General features: G+C 43.8%; 1 protein-coding gene across 4 annotated transcripts in view; it reads left to right on the top strand.

The window, feature by feature from the left end:
• The window catches only part of sik3 (SIK family kinase 3), a 345368-nt gene that overhangs the window by 256900 nt on the left and 65719 nt on the right, over positions 1-22749 (top strand). For 3 of the 4 annotated variants that reach the window (XM_072486537.1, XM_072486535.1, XM_072486538.1), the window contains 4 exons: positions 12013-12131; positions 13863-13973; positions 14334-14477; positions 22521-22598. In XM_072486537.1, coding sequence (XP_072342638.1) covers positions 12013-12131; positions 13863-13973; positions 14334-14477; positions 22521-22598 — 452 coding nt within the window. The remainder of the gene's footprint in view (positions 1-12012; positions 12132-13862; positions 13974-14333; positions 14478-22520; positions 22599-22749) is intronic. The other variant, XM_072486536.1, reaches the window with a different exon arrangement.

Here is a 22749-nt window from a genome sequence, read left to right as displayed (position 1 = left end):
CCTATGGCGCTGTGGACATGGGTTCGATCCCCGCCCCGGGTCACAGTCGTGGAGTTTGCACATCCTCCCCATGTCTGCGTGAGTTTCACCCCCACACCCCAAAGATGTGCAGGTTAGGTGGATTGGCCGCACTAAATTGCCCCTTAATTGGAAAAAAATATTTGGGTGCTCTAAATTTAAAAAAAAAATTAATTTCATAAGACTTTTACAAGAATATATACAAACTACTTTCTTGTCTTGAATATACTATACAATAATCTACAAGGGATTATCTAACATTCATTAAATTGGTCTAAAAATTCAACTTATTGTTATTAATCGCCCAAAGCAATGCTTCCATTCTTTGTGGTTAACACTTATTATATCCAATTCCCTGTAATCCAGCTGTCAGTAATGTTTAATTAGAAGCAGTAGAGTACATGATTTAATGGTTATATTTGACACTGATTGGTACTGAATAATACTGTAATTGGAACATTAGATGGTTCATCAAGTGGAAACATTTGTATCTGGGCAGTTGACTGATTTTACTTCAAAAACAGATTTTGCCTTCTGGTCCCAGTTTTCCATTGAAATACCCAGTTTCAGTCAATTTTGACATTTGCCTAATCCATTGTTTTGTCGATTTAGGATTACAGAAACATACTTGGGTGCTTTGGTCCATTTTCCTGAAAACCTTCATAATATAAATGAACAATGGCTTTACTTGTCAAATGAAATAATACCAGTAAAGAAATTCAAAATACAGGTAGAAATACTGAAAAAGACCACTTAAGGATTTTAGCTGCTGAAGAAAACTAATTAACGATCAAAATGGAGTACAATGGATTATTTAATTCGCAGTTTTAATCACTTAGGATCTTGTTGTCACACACCCTGTGATATTTTGCATTATGCCACTTACAATTATCATGCGCAAATATTCTGATATCAAAAACAAAATCACTTGCATAAAAATTCAAAAATATTTACCCACGATAAGTGGATTATGTGGTGTGCGACTGAGCCATACGGGTCAGAAGCTTTCAGGATTGTTTTCAGATCCCAAAATTTACGAAGCTCGGCATTAAAAATTTCAAGATATTGGCAGTTGGTAGATTACAGGTCTAATCGCAGGGAAAGAAAACAATTGGAACTTTCAATTTGATCCTCTCCATTGGGTTATAGTCACTGGTAATGCACTGACTATTCCGCTGTCTTACAGACTTACTAAGCTTTCCACATCTTCTGGCATTTGGGGGAAAAAAGTCTAAGATGCAGCAGAATTTACAAGAATTTTCTTGATGGTCAAGAAGCTTCATTCCAAGCAACGCTTAAAGTGTTATGCGTCTTTGGAAAATTAGAATTTTCCTTTGGTGATGATATTCTGATATGGTGTGTAGATGCCAGCATTGGACTGGGGTGGGCACAGTAAGAAGTCTTACAACACCAGGTTAAAGTCCAACAGGTTTGTTTGGAATCACTAGCTTTTGGAGCGCAGCGCCTTCATCAGGTGAGTGAAGGAGCTGCGCTCTGAAAGCTAGTGACTCCAAACAGACCTGTTGGATTTTAACCTGGTGTTATAAGACTTCTTACTGATATTTTGATATGCATACCAGTTTTTAGACTACTGCTCTATTTATATTCTTTGTTTGTGATGAACAGCAGTATTTCCTGGAATTTGTGCCAATTTTAAGATGCAAATAATAAACAAACCCGTTAAACTTATCAATTATATGCATTCAATAAAATTAGTGATTTTATAATCATAGGAGAAGAAAGCGAAACCTGTCTGTGGGCAACATTATGCAACAAAAATTCATCAGTGTTTTTTCCAAAGGAAATTATGTAGTTAGCGAAGTCTACGTTAGTGTAGCATGGGGCAGCATTAGCATTAGACTTTTCATTCATCAGAACATAAACTTATTTCCCTGCTTAGAATCATGTTCCAAATTCCCAGCATGTAGAATATGTTTCTCTGGTTTGGATTAAACAGTTGGCTCGCACCTTCACAATTGGTTCATGCTATCAATTTATTCTGGTGGTTGGAGCAACTCCCTGTTGACTGACCCAAGCCTGCAGTGGGTAACACTCAAAATTCCTGTGATTTCTGCTACTGCAGGGAAGAGTTTTGATAGTTGTGGTTTTAATAATGGTGCAGATTACTGTTCGAGAAAAGTATTGGATGGAAGCTTCCTATTAGTCACTCCTTCATCTACTCATTCCCCATCGTGGTTCGAGTTCCTACTTAAAACAATTGTAAATGGGGACATCGGGGTCCAAAGGGCCAACATGTCTGTCATCAGATATTTATGTTCTAAACGAGTAAAATAATTTTCCTGTTGAGTGTCTGATCCTATCTTTTCGAAGTTAAAATAAGAGCTCTTTGAGGATGTCAATTTTTCAAGGTTTTGCACAGAAATTAAAAATGAAAACCACTGGTTACAAATACATTGAATAAATTATCATTTGAGATCATTTTATATAGAATTATGTGGAAATTCATAAAGTCTTATTAAGAACAGTTTCCCCTGTACAGGCACAAAGTACTACAAATAGCCTAACCTGCAATCTTTGGTGAATGGCAATTTGAATATTTTTGAGGAATACAAATGTAAGAACAAAAGCATATTCTCCAAGTACACTTAAAAAAGAGGGGGCGGGATTCTCCATTGCCCGACGTCGATATCGTAATCGGCGATCGGGCGGAGAATCAACTCTGACGACGAAATCGGGGCCGGCGCTGGTTTGATGCCGGTAAGCCATGCTCCGCCCCCGTCCGAAATGGCACCATTGCGTTGTGCGCCGCGCGCAATTGCAATGGCGTTGCCGCATCATTGGCCGGCCCTCCCACGATGCTCCGCCTGATGGGCCGAGTTCCCGATGCCGCAGGACACATGAGGTCTCAGCCTTGCGAGAAATGGGCATAGCAGCTGCGGACTGTGTCCTGCGCTGCCACACCCAGCGGGATCCGTGCTGTTGGCCAGGTGGGCTTCCGCGAGAACTGGGGGAACTGGTGGGGAATGGCCAGGGGGTGGGCTGTGGGGTCACAGGTGGTGGTTTGGGTCTGCATACAGCCTGCGCCATGTACGGCGCCACCGCTGCAGATCGTTAGCCATGCGCATGCATGGCCAGGGACATTCTCCGGCCATTTTCGGCGCGGGAGTTGGGAGTATCACTGATGCTAGCCCCTCAACGGTCCCGGAATCAATGAGGGTATCGCGCAGATTTTTTGGTTGTAAAAGACCACACATGCTCCGTTGCCGTCAACACTTAGTCACTGAAACAGAGAATCTAGCCCAGGATGTTTTATGGTGCAGTGGTTCAGCGATCCTGTCTCTGACGTGGAAGCTCCAGGTTTGGGTCTCACCCCAGGACTTAATGGGTAAGGAAGGTGCATTCATAACCCAGCTAATTAGGTTGATTATCAACCTGCAAATCCTTTCAACACATGCCAATGACAGGCAGAAAGAGCAACAGTGATCTCTTGTCAGCCGTAAAAGTTGGAGTCTTTACTGGCACTATCCAAAGCTCTAGACTGCAACATGCATGCTAAAATGTATGTTGCACGCAACTTAGACTCCAAATGCTGTGTAACACATCACCACCACAATTTGAAAAGAAATATAGGGGGCTGGATTCTCCGCTGTCGGGGTTCTCTGCTGTCAGGATTCTCTGTTGCGCCGGCAGCCCGGGCATTTCCCGACGGCGTGGGACTGCCCACAATGGAAAACCCATTAGCCAGCTGGCAAGATGGAGAATCCCCGGGGCGCGATGGTGAATTCAGCCCAGGGTATGTATTATTTGTGCCACAAAACCTCCTGCACATATTAACTTGTAGTTTTAGTGTCATTATTAGCTGCCAGCATTAAAACATACAAATTGGCTTGTCACAAATTAAATATAAAGTTCAAGTTACCCGTTTTTGGGTCTGTGCAATCCTTACCAATTGTAAAAAAATGTTATCTGTCCACCAATTGTAATTTTAAAAAATCTAGTCCATGTATCATTTGTCAACTGTTCCCTCTGTAAAACATGCTTCTGACAATTCAATAAATGATGAAAAATGTAAGCAGGAAATTTCAGCCACTCAAGTATCACTATGGATAAATGATTGTTAAATTTGGGTTAAGAACATGTTTCAGTAAAAATCAATAAAAGAAAGTATTCTGACTCAACAATTTAAGAAAAATTCATTATCCAATGTGGGACTAATCCCATTATTTACTAACTGAGCTACGTGGGCTGTATACCAGAGGACTGGAGAAACACGCAGGCCCGGAGAATATGGTGCCCGGCCCCTTAGGTGGATGGCAATGACCCATTTCCATCCTCCCGCTGGCACAGGGCACGAACTTCGATCCCAATGCCAGCAGGGGGCGAGAGCATCGGAAATGGGTCGGCGCCTGGCACCTTACCCGTTTTCTTTACACCGATGTATCCTCAACCTTATCAGTAACTCCACTACCGATGGTACGAGGTGGAGAATTTAGCCCATTAGCGTTATCAAGTCTGATGTAAAAGTTGAATAACTGGGGCGAAATTCTCTGTAATCGGCGCGATGTCCGCCGACCGGCAACAAAAACGGCGCAAATCAGTCCGGCATCACGCCGCCCCAAAGGTGCGGAATCCTCCGCATCTTGACCGGCCGAGCCCTAACCTTGAGGGGCTAGGCCCACACCGGACTGATTTCCGCCCCACCAGCTGGCGGGAAAGGCCTATGGTGCCCCGCCAGCTGGCGCGGAAATGACATTGCCGGGCGGCGCATGCGCGGGAGCGTCAGCGGCCGCTCACAGCATCCCCGCGCATGCGCAGTGGAGGGAGTCTCTTCCGCCTCCGCCATGGTGGAGACTGTGGCGAAGGCGGAAGAAAAAGAGTGCTCCCATGGCACAGGCTCGCCCGCGGATTGGTGGGCCCCGACCGCCGGCCAGGCCACCGTGGGGGCAGCCCCCCCCCCCCCGGGGCCAGATTGCCCCGCCCGCGGGGGGTCGGAGAATCTCGCCCCTGATATGTGTTGTATTTTTGTGTGCGCATTATAGGCGGGCGGAAATTTGCATAAAGGTTTTGTTATATGTGGCACTGTACAAACACTACAACCATACAACCAAAATGCCCGTGATAAGCAGATTGAAATTGTTCGGAGAATGAAATCTCCCTCTACTAAGCTCTGTAATCAGCTGTGACTCTGGCTTTATGCGACAACTTATTAATATTGGTATAAATTAAACTGCTTCACCCCGATGCTATATTGTAATATACAAAGAGTCTGGATGACTCTTTGTCAGAGCCATTTGACTTTGTCTTTGTCAAAGCAATCCAGACTCGAAACGCTAGCTCCCTTCTCTCTCCACAGATGCTGCCAAACCTGCTGAGATTGTCCAGCATTTTCTGCTTTCGTTTCAGATTCCAGCATTCGCAGTAATTTTCTTTTATATTGTAAATTAAGCTTTAATTAATAAATTAGAAAACCTAGGGCTGGCTGTTGGTGAATTCTACCCTCAACTGAGGGTTTAATTTAGTATCACTGTTAATGTCTTTATTGATTATTTTCCAAATAGAATGCAAGGGAATATTGTGTTGAATTTTCAAATTGGTTGATGAATACACTTGGCTTTGCTGATCTTGTTCTTGCACTTTCCAACACTATTTTACATGTTTCTGTTTAACACAAAATCACATTTTCAGTGGTCCTCGACTTTGACTACATACTGGCTTGCTGCTTACACTAAACAGATGATCAGAGCTGCCGTCATTGCCAGTCATTGGCTCATATTTTATCATTAATATTTTTGCTGGTGGTATTCTTACATTGCAATCTGAAAAATGGCAAAGTACAGGTCAAGTGGTCAATTTTCATTTTTTTGAGAAATTTACCTGATTGTCAAAAACATATGATTGGACTCCTTGAAGGGAGTACAGTTTAAAAGTTGCGACAAAGAAACAAGTATCCGACCGATTTCTTCGTGGGTCACATTGAAAGATACACCAATTGACTTTGAGATCAACAGACCTCTGTATTTGTTTTATGTTCTGATTATAAACAGACCTGTCAGTATAACATGCACTACTCTCATTTGGTACTTGCAGTATAATGTCAGTGTTTATTTCAGTACTGATTGTGGAGCATGTTTTGATGGTCTTTGTCTTCGAAAAGGGATTATGTGCGCTATGGAACATTCTACTCTAGCCAAGAATTCAAAATCACAAAATAGAAGTCTCTTCAAAAAAGACATGTAACAATATGTTCACTTTATAAAAATAAAATGTTAAGGTATCTGTCATGGTCACTTATAGATTCATCATACTGTAGGTCAGAGTTTTTCAAACTTTTTTTCCCGTGACCCACTTTTGCCAACTGGCCAATCTTCGGGACCCACGCGGGCCGACCTTCGAAATCCACGTCCCGTTCACTTCCTGAGTCTAAGTAATGATTGGGACACTAAAGCTTCCTTGCTTCAGACAAGGGAGAGAAAGAAAATCATCTAGTTTTCCTGTTCTTAATCACTATCTCCACCCATATCCACTCACCCAATGGAATGTGGTAGCCTGCGGTGCGTTGAACTTATGTCAACATTGAGTGAGGACAGGATAATTGAGCTAACCGACCCGAGAATGCGAAGTCCCTGAATTTAAAACAGACAATACTGGAAATAGTCAGCAGGTCAGGCAGCACTTGATGGCTGTGATGGAAGGCCATCAATCTGAAAAGTTTAGCCATTTCTTTTTAATCACTGAACTTTGAAGCACTGCTCAAAGCTAAAATGAAGGGTAAGAGAAAGTACAGGCACATCCTTATTCAGTCATCCTGTCTCCCTTTTTCAGCGACATAGTGCCTTCCATATTCCAAGTGTTGAAACCGCTGAGAGTTATATTAGTTGGCTGAGTTGTGCGATTAACTACACCCGCGTTCACAGACACGTGAAATCAGCACAAGGCAGGCATTTAATTAAAATAGAGAGAAGGGGATGACAGTTTTTGTGGTCAGTCTGAATTCCATTTGCAGATCTTTCTAAACAATTCCAATGCCCAATTGTATTCAGCAATTAGAACAGAATTTAGGATAGGACCATATAAATTTGCCTCCGAGCAAATGTGCAATTTCACCTCGATCATTTAATGATAGTTGGTGACTCACTCCCTTAATCAATAGACAAATAAATCGATTAACTACGATATTTATGATCTTACCAATCCTGCTCTTCAGTACAGAAGTTGCCTCCCGTGCTTTAACAATTTGGTAGGTTAATCAAGTGCCACTTATCACTCACAGCGGCCGGTATTATTACATTTCCGGACAGAAATGCTGAGCACAAATTAGGGAAGGATTTTAAGATATGAAGCCCCGTTCTGTTCTCGCCTACAGTGGTAGACACACAGTCAGTTCCCCGAGTTGCATTCACTCTAGCGTATTCTTCCTGATAAATGTACGTCCATCAGCACCTATGACCCCGAAACCAATTACAGTGCACTGAAATCACTTGTTTAAAATAATTAAAGGAGCAAAATTGATAAACATGAATCTGGTGCGATCAGCCAGAATCCCTAACTGTCAAATCTGTTCTCACTGTAATTGTTCAAGGAGAGGACTGAATTGACATTTTAGGTAGGATTTTCCCTGCAGGCTTCCGAATGCCCATGTTGGGAAACTGCGTTAGCAGCTGATGGGCGTGACGAGCAGCAATTCGATACTGCCTCCACGAACCTTCCCACCTCGGATCACGACCACCCACTTTGAAAACCCCTGCTGGAGGTTATTAGGTCACTACCTAGTGATATATTTTGGGCGCTATTCCCCCCCACCCCCCCACACGCCGGGTGGGAGAATCGCCGCGCGAATCGCGCCGCCCCGACCCCCGCGCGATTTCCCCCCCCCCCCCCCCCCTGGAAACCAGCGGCGAGCGATTCGCACCGGGTCGCTCGGAGAACCAGCGAGCGGCGATTCTCCGGCCCGGATGGGCCGAGCGGCCGCTACGACACGACAGATACCCGCCGCCGCCGCCAGCCACCGGGAGCGCTGGGGGGCGGCCTGTGGGGGAGGGAGAGGGTGGCCTCCGATGGGGTCTGGCCCGCGATCGGGGCCCACCAATAGGCGGGTGGGGAACACATCTCTGTCAAAGCTGTCTGTCCCGGAAACTGGCACGTGCGGGCGAGAGCCAGTGTATAAAGCTATGTAAATATACCATTTTGCCATGTATATATCTTGCTCAGTGCGATTTGGGTATATTTTGTTACGGGGGGGGTTATTGTTTGTAAGGGGAAAAAATTGTGTTGTTAAAAAATCTTAACAAATATATATATATTTTTTAAAAGCTGTCTGTCCCGCAGCTAGATCACACTTCCGCGAGCATTAATTGGTTTCGGGCAACTCTTTCACCTCCTCCCTCAGGGGGAAGCCCCACCTCAGAGGGCTGCCGGATTGGCAGACAGCCCTCTGGTCCTTGCAGCGCCAAAGGCCACAGTGGACATGATTGGGACTGCGTGCAGTCTCTGGAGTATTCGTCCCGGGATTCCAGGAATAAGTAGATTTTGGAGGTCTCGGGGCAGGAAAGGTAGGGGACGCCGGGTTGTTGGTGTGGTCAGTGAGGCATCGCCCATACCCGCCATCCTAAATATTCAGGCTTTTAGGCTGGGTGGGAAACGACCCTTAAGTGGTCAAAGACTGGCCGCTTAAGGATCTCAAGGCCTCGGATGGGCCCTTTCCCACCCCAGCTCAAAATTTCAGAGAGGTTGGGATGGGTGGGCGTGAACCTCATCCAAAGAATTTGCACGTGCCGGTCCTTCCCCTACCCCTCCCCCTGCCACATCTCCCCCCGCCACATCTCCCCCCCCCCCCCCCGCCCCGGGCCTACCTCCTTACGCGCGCGGCCCTAGAACACCGGCGCCATGTTGGTGAGGGGCCGGCGTGCGTAAGACGTTCCCTGCGCATGCGCAGGATGGCGCGGCCCAACTGCGCATGCACAGGATTGGGTTGCTCCAACTGCGCATGCGCGGGTTGGCGCGGTGCCCATTTGGCGCCACGTAAGGACGCTGGAGCGGCGTGAACCGCTCCAGCACCGTGCTGGCCCCCCATGGGGGCCAGAATAGGTCGTGCCCTGGCCCTGTTCGCGCTGTCGTGAAACGCGATGGTGTGAACACTTGGCCTCCATATCGGAGAATTGCCCCCTTTGTTTTTATTTTTTTACCTAGCCTGTTCTTCCATACAGTTTAATTTACAATTTGATTTTCCCTGTCTATCTTTCTATTCCTGCCCTACCATTTTGATATCTCCAGTTTCCACTCTCCTTTTGACTAGTCAGACTTTTCATGCCATCGCGCCATTTGGTTCAGATTTCCAGACTGCCTTTTTTGATCTTTACAAAATTACCACTGTTCACAAGATCACAATATAGCTATGGATGAAGGAAGCTATTTGGCACGTCTTAGCTCATTTATCCAGGAAGCACCTACTATTGCGCCCCCCCCACCCTGTTCCACTCCCACCCCTGCAAAGCACCCATCCGTTTTTTCAATGATTCCAGAGTTTTTACCTCTGCTTCCCTAACTGGAATTCTATTCCATGTATTGATCACTCATATTTGCAACAGTGTCCCCATACCGTACTATCATGAAATAATTTCTTACGTTTCAGATCGATGTTTTCTGTACTATTTGCTTTCCCGTATACTTCAGATGGTTTATTTTAGTTTTCCACTTTAAAGGCCAAGCAGCTGAAATTTCCACAGTCTTTCCTCAAAACTCAGTCCTCTAATGCCAGGATCAGTCTTGTGGTTTTCTGTGCCACTCCCATGCTCCCACCCAGCCTTGATGTGGAGATGCCGGCATTGGACTGGGGTGAGCACAGTAAGAAGTCTTACAACACCAGATTAAAGTCCAACAGGTTTGCTTCGAATCTCTAGCTTTCGGAGCACTGGAACACTTCAGCAGTCAAGGGCATTCAGCCTCTGAACTTCGGGTAAACGTTCTCCAAGGCAGCCTTCAGGACGCGCGACAACGCAGAATCGCCAAGCAGAAACTTATAGCCAAGTTCCGCACACATGAGTACGGCCTCAACCAGGACTTTGGATTCATGTCGCATTACATTCACCCCCACCATCTGGCCTGGGCTTGTGAAATCCTACCAACTGTCCGGCTTGAGACAATTCACACCTCTTTAACTTGGGGTTACTCCTCTCTCTGGATCTGTAAAGACTTAATTACCTGCAAATGCTCGCATTCAAAGTATCGTCTTGCATCTTTGACTTTGTCTATATATATGTTTCTGGAACCTACCTCTTCATTCACCCGAGGAAGGAGCAGCGCTCCGAAAGCTAGTGATTCGAAACAAACCTGTTGGACTTTAACCTGGTTTTGTAAGACTTCTCACTGTGCTCACCCACCCTGTCATTACTCACCCAACAAGTGCTTGCTGTGTACTTTTTCTTCAGCCAATGTTTTACCCATTTCCAGATTTTGCTTAGAACGTCCTTTATTTTCTTGACAAAATAACTTGCACCAGTAGTTCACCGTGGCAGGATTTCTCATTTAATACTAATAAGGGGCGAAATTCTCCCAAAACGACGCGATGTCCGCCGACTGGCGCCCAAAATGGCGCCAATCAGACGGGCATCGCGCCGCCCCAAATGTGCGGAATGCTCCGCATCTTTGGGGGCCGAGCCCCAACATTGAAGGGCTAGGCTGACGCCGGAGGGATTTCCGCCCTGCCAGCTGGCGGAAACGGCCTTTGTTGCCCCGCCAGCTGGCGCGGAAATGACATATCGGGGCGGCGCATGCGCGGGAGCGTCAGCGGCCGCTGACAGTTTCCCGCGCATGCGCAGTGGAGGGAGTCTCTTCCGCCTCCGCCATGGTGGAGACCGTGGCGGAGGCGGAAGGGAAAGAGTGCTCCCACGGCACAGGCCCACCCGCGGATCGGTGGGCCCCGATCGCGGGCCAGGCCACCGTGGGGGCTTCTTCATTCTCACCAGGCCTGATTTAGGAAGGTGGGGTGGGAGAGGCGCTTTTCATTTCGAGCACAGGTTGGTTGCTACGAAATGGCAGTTTACCATGATTGGACTTGAATAGACCAAAGCCAGTGTAAATTGGGAGCTTGTGACTGAATTTCTTTCTTCCCCCTCTTGTCACATAAAGCTTCATTTCCAATGCTAGCTATTACATACCAACATGCTGTGTATTCTCTCTGCGTTTGGATCAGATTTTCTCCCTGAACCACACAGAAACCTACATGCTGCACAAGCATTTATTATCGTATGTAAATATACTAGTCATAAACACAAAATACTTAGCCTAGTTGTGTTGTAAATTATGTGAGCCTATGTTCAGGTGATTGATGAACCCACGCTGTGGCACCAGGTTCCAGCCTAATGAGGTGTAGAGCTGGCTTTGTGTTTTTTTTAATTTTCCCAATTAAGGGGCAATTTAGCAATGCCAATACACCTATCCTGCATGTCTTTGAGTTGTGGGGGTGAGACTCACGCAGACACGGGGAGAATGTGCAAACTGCACACGGACAGTGACCCGGGGCCGGGATCGAACCTGGGTCCTCGGCACCGCGAGACAGCAGTGCTAACTACTGCGCCACCGTGCCGCCCAGAGCTAGCTTTGTTGCAAGACAGTAATAAAAGCTTGAGTTGCAAAATTGAGAATTCATCTGTTTATGCAAAATCTATCAACTACCATTGCAAATTGCCACTAGACGTGATTATGAACATGCAAATTAAATTCTTACTGGTTTTGTTCAGAATAATTGTGAAGACTAATAGATTGCTTACCGTGCAGGCAGTATTTGAAGAGCATTCTTAGTCCACACCAACAGATTTGTCAGACTATAGTAATGTGTGGAAAAAGTCAACTTTCTACCTTGAACAATCCCAAACACGTGCTTATAACTGCAGTACAAAAAATTAATTTACAGTATATTTTATGTATCTGTGTTCTATACTGTAGTGACATTTTTGAGCATATTGATTCTGATCTGCAAGGTTATCAGGCAATACTGTATGCCTAGGTGTGTTTACTAATTACACTTGTTCCTTTCAGAATGTGAGCACTTGATTCGACATATGCTTGTGCTGGATCCGAGTAAACGTTTATCTGTGGAACAGATCTGCAAACATAAATGGATGAAGATAGGTGATCCTGATCCAGAGTTTGATAGGGTGAGAATATTGCAATATCACAAAAATACTCTTCTTAAAAAAAAAATGATTTATCTTCTATTCTCTCACCCAAAAAATATTGTTCATCTTTAAAAATAACCTAATTAAAAAGACGAGGACTGAGCCAGGTGAAATGAAAATGAAATGAAAACCGCTTATTGTCACAAGTAGGCTTGAAATTAAGTTTCTGTGAAAAGCCCCTAGTAGCCACATTCCGGCGCCTGTTCGGGGAGGCTGGTTCGGGAATTGAACCGTGCTGCTGGCCTGCCTTGGTCTGCTTTAAAAGCCAACTCTTTAGCCCTGTGCTAACCCAGCCCCCCAGTAAAGTAGGAAGGAACTTAAGCAAGGATCAGGAGGGCTAAAAAGGATCACAAAAAGTCATTGGTAAACATGATTAAGGAAAATCCCAAGGCTTTTATACCTTTCTAAAGAGCAAGAGGGTAGCCAGGGAAAGGGTTGGCCCACTCAAGGACAGGGGAGGGAATCTTTGCGTGGAGCCAGAGGAAATGGGTGAGCTATTAAATTAGTACTTTGCATCAGTATTCGCCAAAGAGAAGGACTTGGTGGATGATGAGTCTGGGGAAGGGTATGAAGATGGTCTGAGTCACATTAACATTAAAAAGGAGGAGGTGTTGGGCGTCTTGAAAAACATTAAGGTAGATAAGTCCTCAGGGCCTGATGGTCTACCCCAGAATACTGAGGGAAGAAATTGCTGGGGCTTTGGCAAAAATCTTTATATCCTCACTTGCTACAGGTGATGTCCCAGAGGACTGGATAATAGCTAATTTTGTTCCTTTGTTTAAGAAAGGTAACAATGATAATCCAGGAAATCCCAGACCGGTGAGCCTTACGTCATAGATTAGGTGCTAGGCTGGCAGTGTCAAGTTGCCCATGTGCCGGGGGAGTGCCAGGATGCCACCCTGCTTTGTCCTCGACCACCCGGGGGTCTCTAATAGCCCGAGAGACCTTCCCCCAGGTGCCATTCTGATTGGTCCATGTTTATGTGGACCAGTACCAAATGACATACTGGCCGATGAGTCCTGGGCGCTGTGTGAATCCGGCGTCCGGGTATTTAAAGACGGCTTATTTACACTCTCCGATCTGGATCAGGCCCAGTGAGGGTGACTCGCGCCCAGCGTGCAGCCCAGTTTAGAGTTTGCGCATGAATCACCCGTTGCGACAGGGTCGCTGAATCATGCACAGCATCTTTGACATGCGGTACTGCATTAAAATAAGAGCCTAATCCCACAATGATGAGATGGCTACAACTGTCCTGAGTCTTACACTCATTGAGCTGATTGCTTATGGTATTGTGCTGTCCACAAATTGGCTGATATATCTCCTTACGTAACATTAGCGACTGCACTTCAAAATAGTTAATTGTTTGTCAAGTGCATTGGAAAATCGAGAGGAGATGAAAGGTACTGGTAAATGCAAGCCCATGCTTTCTTGTGTCATAGAAACCTGCAGTGACACTGAGTGAATTTGCTATTTAAAATCTGGATGATTCATATTTTTCATCGACTTGAAAAGATCACATCCACATCTCCTTTTCCAAACTAGCATCACAGGCAATGGAAAGTAGTCGTTATTGCAATGCATCTTATACTACAGGTGCGGTTGCCGATTAACGTATTTGTGTTCAGTTTCAGTTATTAATGTTGCAATACAGAAACCTGCAATACGCTCTGAAGGTGAATGTAAAATTACGTCTTTTTGTGCTTTTTATAGTTAATATCAGAATCTAAACAAATCAAAGTCGAAATCAAGACCGAACCATTGAATGAGCAGGTACTCATGTACATGACAGATTTGGGTTTGGAAAGAGAACGCACACTACAGGTATTGTGAAAATCTTATGATCTTTATTTATATGTTGCATATTTACTGTCCTGTGTATGTATGCGCAAAATTATTTCTGTTTTATTTAAATTTCAAATCTATTGTTGGTTTATTCATGGTGAGTTTTTTAAATTCTTATATGCATCAGTAGTGGTTTTCTGATTGTAAGTCTAATAACAACCCATTTGTAAAGAATGGGATATCATTGGTGCCTTGATTGGAAAACTCGAGTTGAAAACTGAATGAAATGTATAGGACCTGTATTGAGTAATTGATCTTGTTCTGAGTACCAGGCTACATTGCTGTTGAATCCAATTTCTCTACGGATCAGTTTGACTGTGGATTTAATTTTACTTCTAGTCGTTGAAGACAGATGCCTATGATCACTTTAGTGCAATTTACAGCCTGCTGTGTGACAAGCTAAAACGGCACAAGACATTGCGCATCTCTGCACCTCCTAGTGTGCCTCGCACCATGCCCTTTCAGTCGCCTGCAAATATCCAGGTAATGCATCAGTAATGTCCATAGAATTGTGGACTAATGTTAATGTTATACACTTTTTGTTCAATATATCATCAAACAAATGCTATTTGAACGATGTGGAACAATCATCATGAGGTTCAGAGCATTTTACTGACTACTGTTAATGGCTTTCAAAAAAAGTGCTCTTTTGCATCTCTCTTAAGCTATAAATATTTTGAGAATTCCAACCTAGCATTTCAGTTCCTCAGGCACCAAAAAATGGGTAAGCGGAAATAATCCGATCCCAGTTTGGGGGGCGGGGGAGGTTTGGAGGAGGAGAGAGAGAGAGGGGGAGGCGTGCTCTGAAGGCACTTTACTTCCTCCTGAGGCTTTCCTCACCTCAATGTAGCTGCCTGATTTCCCAACTTTAAAAGTAGGTTAAGTCCAAGACTTCTAGCCTCCGTAACATAATTCAAATGTCAGTATGCCTTAGGATTTGTTTGATTGTCTGTCTCTTGTTCTGCTTCAGTATAACTCAGTGGCCAGTGGATTCAAGCTGGTTTCCCAACCCACTACGTTTTTGCCCATTTTATCTCCCCAGTCCACACTCAATTCCACCCATGTTAAAATCCACCCTCCATCAAGTTATTTTTCGAGAATAGGTTTATTGGGAAATGCGACATTCTGCCACAATGCACAAATGGTTTGGAGTTTGAAATACTTTTAGTTTTGAAATTGAGGCAATTAGCCCAGAAAACTATTAAATATACAGCATATTTATCGTTTGGCACATCTCGGCACCCATATGTCCATAAGGTTAGTCATTTGAGCCCATACTTCGGATCAGCTGTCGGGAAGAAGACCATTTGAACAGATTACTTCATCACTTGTGGTGATCTAGCCAGTGACCTCACTGAAAGCCTAATAAGGACTGACTGCATAATAAAAGTGGGAGGGTGGCACTGGTACAGTCCAGCTCTCTGTTTGAATATCACTCCCTCACTTTTTTAACACACCTTTAAAAAAAGTAGTCATAGACTTGTCGTGGGAACTGGTCTCTGCTGAGCTTCAATAAAAATGCTGTGACTGTTACTTTATGAATGCCAAACAGTTAATCGTGGAATATATTTAATGTAAATTCTGATAATTAAGAAAAAACAGTTTTGAAGAACTGTTTATATTGCTTAATTATGAAAGTTTTTTCAGGTGTTTATTAAAAAACGTAGGTTTATATCCTTGTCACACTTTAATCCTCTTTTGAGTAATTTCCTGAACCTCTACTCTGCTAGAAAGCAATGGAATTCACTTCTGCTTTAGATTTGGATATATTCTTCTTTGAATTGGAGAATATTTTAATACTTTCAAAATATAATGGCTTTGATATTGCACATGAGTATTGACGTGCAGCATTAGAGTTAACGCATTTATTGCATTTAGTTTTGCTTTTCATTACTTCCTATATTTTTTCATGCTTTATCCCCCTGCGTATTATTATGTAGATGAGAGGGTGGCTAGCTAATTTTGTCTTCTCACTGTCTTGTGCTTGTGCTGTTCACGAAAAGGACAAGTGGTTTGTAACAAACAGGATAAGAGTTAGATTTTTCCACCTCCTCGATGAAGAACAATCAAAGTGTGCTGGGTATTTCATCGTGAAGGTTCAGCTGAGATCAGAAATTTGATATCTTAAGTAGGGCACAGTCTTGAAAGTTATAAGATGAAGGCAGAAAACTGGTCTTTTCTGCCACCTGAGGTGTGAAATAATTGAGCTTTGCATATATGACATGTTAAAATGCAACTTAAATCATTTTTTTTTACAGGAGAATGAGGTGCAGTGGGCATATTCTGAATGAATAGCAGTAATATTTCAGAGAATACATGAAATGAAGCTACTCAAATTATGCATCAACCACTCTAATTATGTGTCCTACTGCTCCATGACGCAGCATATTCGCACAACAATACTGTGATTCTCCTTCAAAAGAATCATTGCGCAACAAACCAGGCACACATCAAAGCTTGTACACAATGTCAACAGAGCGAACAATAAACATCTATTAAAGAGAGGGAGGTACAGCTATCAGTAGTGCCATTTGCAATGGTTTTTAACTGGTTCAAGTAATATTTCAGGCTGAATTTTATGGGACCTGCAATTGTGGGGAAGGAGGCAGCACGGTAGCATGGTGGTTAGCACAATTGCTTCACAGTTTCAGGGTCCCAGGTTCGATTCCCGGCTTGGGTCACTGTCTGTGCGGAGTCTGCACGTTCTCCCCGTGTGTGCGTGGGTTTACTCCGGGTGCTCCGGTTTCCTCCCACAGTCCAAAGATGTGCAGGTTAGGTGGACTGGCCATGCTAAATTGCCCTTAGTGCCCAAAATTACCCTTAGTGTTGGGTGGGGCTACTGGGTTATGGGGATAGGGTGGAGGTGTGGGCTTGGGTAGGGTGCTCTTTCAAAAAGAGCCGGTGCAGACTCAATGGGCCGATTGGCCTCCTTCTGCACTGTAAATTCTATGATTCTATGAGGCACGGGGAGGGCAGAAAGTGGCGAGGAAAGGCATGGTGTGTAAGAGCCTCTCACCTTCCCGCTGCCGTGTCATTCCGCCAGCTGGCGGAAGGTGGAGGACAGCCCTCCTATCCAGAGACCAATTCTGCTGCTTAAGTGGCCAGTTATGGGTTTCTTCCCACCACCTCTTGCATTTTACCAGTGGCACATTGCGAGACCACCTGGTGAACCGTGGTGGTCTTTTGTAGTGAGGGTGACCCCTTAATTGGGCACTGAATAACCCTCAGGCCACCCCTTCCCACCACTGGCGGCAATGGCTGCCCCCACTACAACCCCACCTCCCACTCCCTACCTGCACCAACCAACCCCCTTCCCCCAGAGTCTGCCTGACTGACCCCAGCGAACATCCAAACTCACTTACCTCGCTGCGAGGGCAGTTTCCATCACTGCATCCTCTCAGCTGGGTGCAGTCCCAATAGATGACACTACTGGAACTGAAGAGCTGCCAGCCTTCTGATTGACCGCCAACTCTTGAAGAGGGCTCTCGTCCCTTAAAGGGGCAGCAAGCTCATAAACTGCACAATGAACATAGAAAATACAGCACAGAACAGGCCCTTCGGCCCACGATGTTGTGCCGAACCTTTGTCCTAGATTAATCATAGATTATCATTGAATTTACAGTGCAGAAGGAGGCCATTCGGCCCTTTGAGTCTGCACTGGCTCTTGGAAAGAGCACCCTACCCAAACTCAACACCTTCACCCAACACCAAGGGCTATTTGGACATTAAGGGCAATTTATCATTGGCCAATTCACCTAACCCGCACATCTTTGGATTGTGGGAGGAAACCGGAGCACCCGGAGGAAACCCATGCAGACACGGGGAGGACGTGCAGACTCCTCACAGCCAGCGACCCAAGCCGGAATCGAACCTGGGACCCCGGAGCTGTGAAGCAATTGTGCTATCCACAATGCTACCGTGCTGCCCTTGAGAACAAATAAATCTACACTATATCATTTAACCGTAATCCATGTACCTATCCAATAGCTGCTTGAAGGTCCCTAATGTTTCCGACTCAACTACTTCCACAGGCAGTGCATTCCATGCCCCCACTACTCTCTGGGTAAAGAACCTACCTCTGATATCCCTCCTATATCTTCCACCTTTCACCTTAAATTCATGTCCCCTTGTAATGGTTTGTTCCACCCGGGGAAAAAGTCTCTGACTGTCTACTCTATCTATTCCCCTGATCATCTTATAAACCTCTATCAAGTCGCCCCTCATCCTACTCCGTTCTAATGAGAAAAGGCCTAGCACCCTCAGCCTTTCCTCGTAAGACCTACTCTCCATTCCAGGCAACATCCTGGCAAATCTTCTTTGCACCTTTTCCAAAGCTTCCACATCCTTCCTAAAATGAGGCGACCAGAACTGTACACAGTACTCCAAATGTGGCCTTACCAAAGTTTTGTACAGCTGCATCATCACCTCACGGCTCTTAAATTCAATCCCTCTGTTAATGAACGCGAGCACACCATAGGCCTTCTTCACAGCTCTATCCACTTGAGTGGCAACTTTCAAAGATGTATGAACATAGACCCCAAGATCTCTCTGCTCCTCCACATTGCCAAGAACTCTACCATTAACCCTGTATTCCGCATTCATATTTGTCCTTCCAAAATGGACAACCTCACACTTTTCAGGGTTAAACTCCATCTGCCACTTCTCAGCCCAGCTCTGCATCCTATCTATGTCTCTTTGCAGCCGACAACAGCCCTCCTTACTATCCACAACTCCACCAATCTTCGTATTGTCTGCAAATTTACTGACCCACCCTTCAACTCCCTCATCCAAGTCATTAATGAAAATCACAAACAGCAGAGGACACAGAACTGATCCCTGCGGTACGCCACTGGTAACTGGGATCCAGGCTGAATATTTGCCATCCACCACCACTCTCTGACTTCTATCGGTTAGCCAGTTCGTTATCCAACTGGCCAAATTTCCCACTATCCCATGCCTCCTTACTTTCTGCATAAGCCTACCATGGGGAACTTTATCAAATGCCTTACTAAAATCCATGTACACTACATCCACTGCTTTACCTTCATCCACATGCTTGGTCACCTCCTCAAAGAATTCAATAGAATTCAAAGAATGAGCCTGGATTCCAGCTGGAGCTCCCCCAAACAACCAAGGCACAGTTGCCCGTGGCTTGTCAGCCTATCGAAATTCAGTACTTAGTTGCTAGCAGCTTAGTTTTGGGTTGTAAAAAGAATAAGTGCACTTTCATATGTCAGAACATGCATGTTTTCCTATTATTTCACACCTCCGAAATCAAGGTTGGCTATTGCTTATTGCCAGTGATCATTTTCCTTTTGTCGTGTGTGACCCTGAAACAACACCAATTAATTTTTCTCCATGACAAGTACGTTTTACAAAATAGCAGACGATCATAGCCTGAGCTACCATTAATTGTGAAGTGCTTTGTCACAAGAGCAGAAGAACATTAGGGACCAAAAGAGGCAATTGGACGACTTGAAACCCATTTATTCAGTACCTTATCTCTTCCAGTACATCAAGCTATATTTTTAGCAACCATAATGGTTTTGCCTCCATGTCTCTGCCTTTAAATCATCAAAACATTCATCACGCTGAGCAAAGAAACTTTTCTTGATTTGATTTAAATTTAAGCTAAGCTTTCCACTATGTTCCATTTACATCCTCTTTCCTTCTTTTCATACCTTACTTTGGAGTATTAGGATAGGTACAATTCTAGATCATACACATTTCGAGGAGATTCCCCTTCAATTACCTTTTTTGTAGTCGGCAAAGTTTTAATCCTTCCTTATATATTACATCTTTGTATTTATTGCCTTTAATGCATGTATCGATTTTTTGTGGCTTGGTAGCAAAACAATAAATAGCGTTACTAGTGCATTGTAAAGTGTTAGGATCACTGGCAGACTAGGATTCTGGCTATGTTTAAACATTTTATGATATATTTTGTAAGATTGATGAATGAGGGAAGGGAATTTTTGAATCTTAGGATTTTTTGAATATTAGGAATTCCTGTTGTACAAGTGCTCCTCCATAAAATGCTGTAAAACAGGTTCCAATATTTTACCTACATGGATATTGAGTCTATACCTGGCTAATTCAGATTTATGACCATTTTAAGTGGAGCTACTGTATAATGGTTGCTTACTGATTTCTCACTAGTGTCTCCTAAAGCCAATATCCCACAGGTTTCTCAACCAATCTCTCTCTGCACCGCTGCTTATATGCTACTTGTTCATGAGTTTTGATTAGTCTAATTGCCCCTCATTTATGCCTTAGATATGGCAAATTCCAATTTTTCTGTGATGTATACAGAAATTGAATAACAAATTAGAATTATGTTCTGGTGAATACTTCTAGAAAATATGAATTAAATATTTCAACTATTTTGTATTTATCTTTTAATTCTAATACAGGAAGAACATTTTAGTATTCCAACTTCAGCAATGCAGATCTGTAGACTCCTCTTTATATCTCTAATATCTTTTGAAACTTATCCTAGAAAACATTCTACCAAATACTCCTCTCATCATTCTCTCCTTCCTTTTTTTGATATGTTTTATACTACTTTTTTAAATTGCGTTTTTGTGTAAATGCTTATATTGGATTTTCCAACATTTAGAATTGTATAAGTGTTCCATCAATCCTCAACTGAGATATATTTTATATACGTTTGCCAGATATATTAGTTTATTCCACACTGCTTCAAAATGTTCCACTCTAAATTAAACCACTATTGTTTTTACTGATGCTGATGCGAGAACATCTCCAGTATCAATATATTGTGGTCATTAGCCACTAGAAGATCCACTGCTTATTATGAAATGTACACTGACCTAGTTTTAAAAACTAGAAGAAGAAACAAGTTGTCCTTATTGGGGTATTTGACGCATTTGATCAATAAACAATCTGTTGGCATTTTTATTTTCGCTCAATGGTAGCACACAAATCTCAGACAAAAGGTTGAGTTGAAACCCCATTCTAGGTCACCAGCATATAACCTGTCTGCCACGTCTGTGCGATTCTTAAGGATTGCTGCAGTGTCAGGGATGACGATTAAACTGTGAACCTATCCAGCTATTCAGGTGGAATTTTTTTTTGAAAGATCCAATCTTGAAAAGCAAGAAATCCTCCATGTCCTGACCCAAATTCATCCCACAGCCAATGCTAGCAAAATAGATCATTTGTAATTTATCTGATTGCTGTTTGTGAAATTTTGCTGTGCATAATTGGCCCCAGTGCTTACCTACATAACAGTGACAACACTTCAAAAGTAATTCATTGGTGATTAATGGCTTTGGGACACACTGAGGATGTGAAAGAGGCAACATATGAATGCAATTGTCCCTCAACACCACTAGCTGATTCTGTTATCTCATTCCCATTAATTAATACTCAGTTTATTGATTTTAGGTCTTTGAACCAACACCACCATCACCACTATAAAGACTGTGACTAATCTGCCTCAACTCCTATTTTCCTCCACTCTTTTATACCCCTTGATTCTCCAAAGAAACAGTGTTAATATCTGGACATATCCTTGCTATCTCATCATGTTTTATCCAGTACCTATTTATCAACTAAGGCATCAGTCTTTTCTGGCATCTTCTGAATATCAATTTGCTATCCTTAATTTCCGACTAGACTTTTCTGTCCACTGTCCACATTCTAGCATTCTTCACCTCTGAATATTGAATTTGCCCCATGTTTTTCAAACTCCTGTAACACTATTATTACTCCTGGGGTAAATGTCACTCACTTGAATTCTTATTGATTATAGCTTTTGGACTGCGGAATTTAATTATACTTTTTTGAAAGATCATTGTCCTGCGGTTACTGAGTATTTGTTTTCTTGGCTTGGAGTTATTTTCTCTTCATGTTATTCTTACCCTTTCTCCTCCAGATCTGTTTTACTATGTTTAACTTCTTATTCCACCATCTGGCTATCCTCTACACTTTTATTGTTTTCTAACCTGACCAGGGATTGCACTTCATGTGCGGGATTCTCTGTTGTGAGTCTGCCTCGGTACCGCTGCCAACGAGGACGGAGAATTTGGCGCTCAGCCAAATCTCCTTTCACTGCAGCGGGAAGGGAGGATCCCACCGGCAAAGGAACAGAGAATCAAAGTCCATCTGCGGGAACCTCCGTCGGCAGGATCCTCCCCTTCTCTAGCAGCACACCCACGCCCGACAGCGTGGGGGTGACCACAATGGGAAACCCCATTGGCCGGTTGCGGGAACGGAGAATCCCACTGCTGGCGAGGACGCGCCGCACCGGAAAATGGGGCTGCCAGGATGGAGAACCCAGGGATGGAAAACCCCACCCCATGTCTTTTTCAGACTTAACGAATTGTTGTTGTACATACTGATATATTTTGAGCAATGATTATACCTTTAAGAAATAAATCCCCTGCTGACACCTATATCTGTCTGAAAACCTATTAAATAGTTCTGACTTTTGTGTTGCGAATGACATTTTGGAAAAACTGATCACTTCTTTTCTGACTTTCCTATGATCTTTAACACCAGGCTGAGCAAACAGGTAACACACTGAGTCTAAATGTGCCACAAGTGCAGCTCATCAACCCAGAGAACCAGATAGTGCAGGTCAGTTCGCGATATGTTCAAATGTGATTTATTTTAATCTTTTCTGGCGAGGTCACCAAACCGCTTTGGAATCTTAAGGCTACAGTCGCCACATTTAGATTTTAAATCAGAAATGATTAGCGCAACATCTTTAATCTTAATGGATGATTAA

Source organism: Scyliorhinus torazame, chromosome 21 (assembly GCF_047496885.1).
Source record: "Scyliorhinus torazame isolate Kashiwa2021f chromosome 21, sScyTor2.1, whole genome shotgun sequence".
Taxonomy (NCBI): Eukaryota; Metazoa; Chordata; class Chondrichthyes; order Carcharhiniformes; family Scyliorhinidae; genus Scyliorhinus; species Scyliorhinus torazame.
This window is presented reverse-complemented; position numbering and strand designations above follow the sequence as displayed.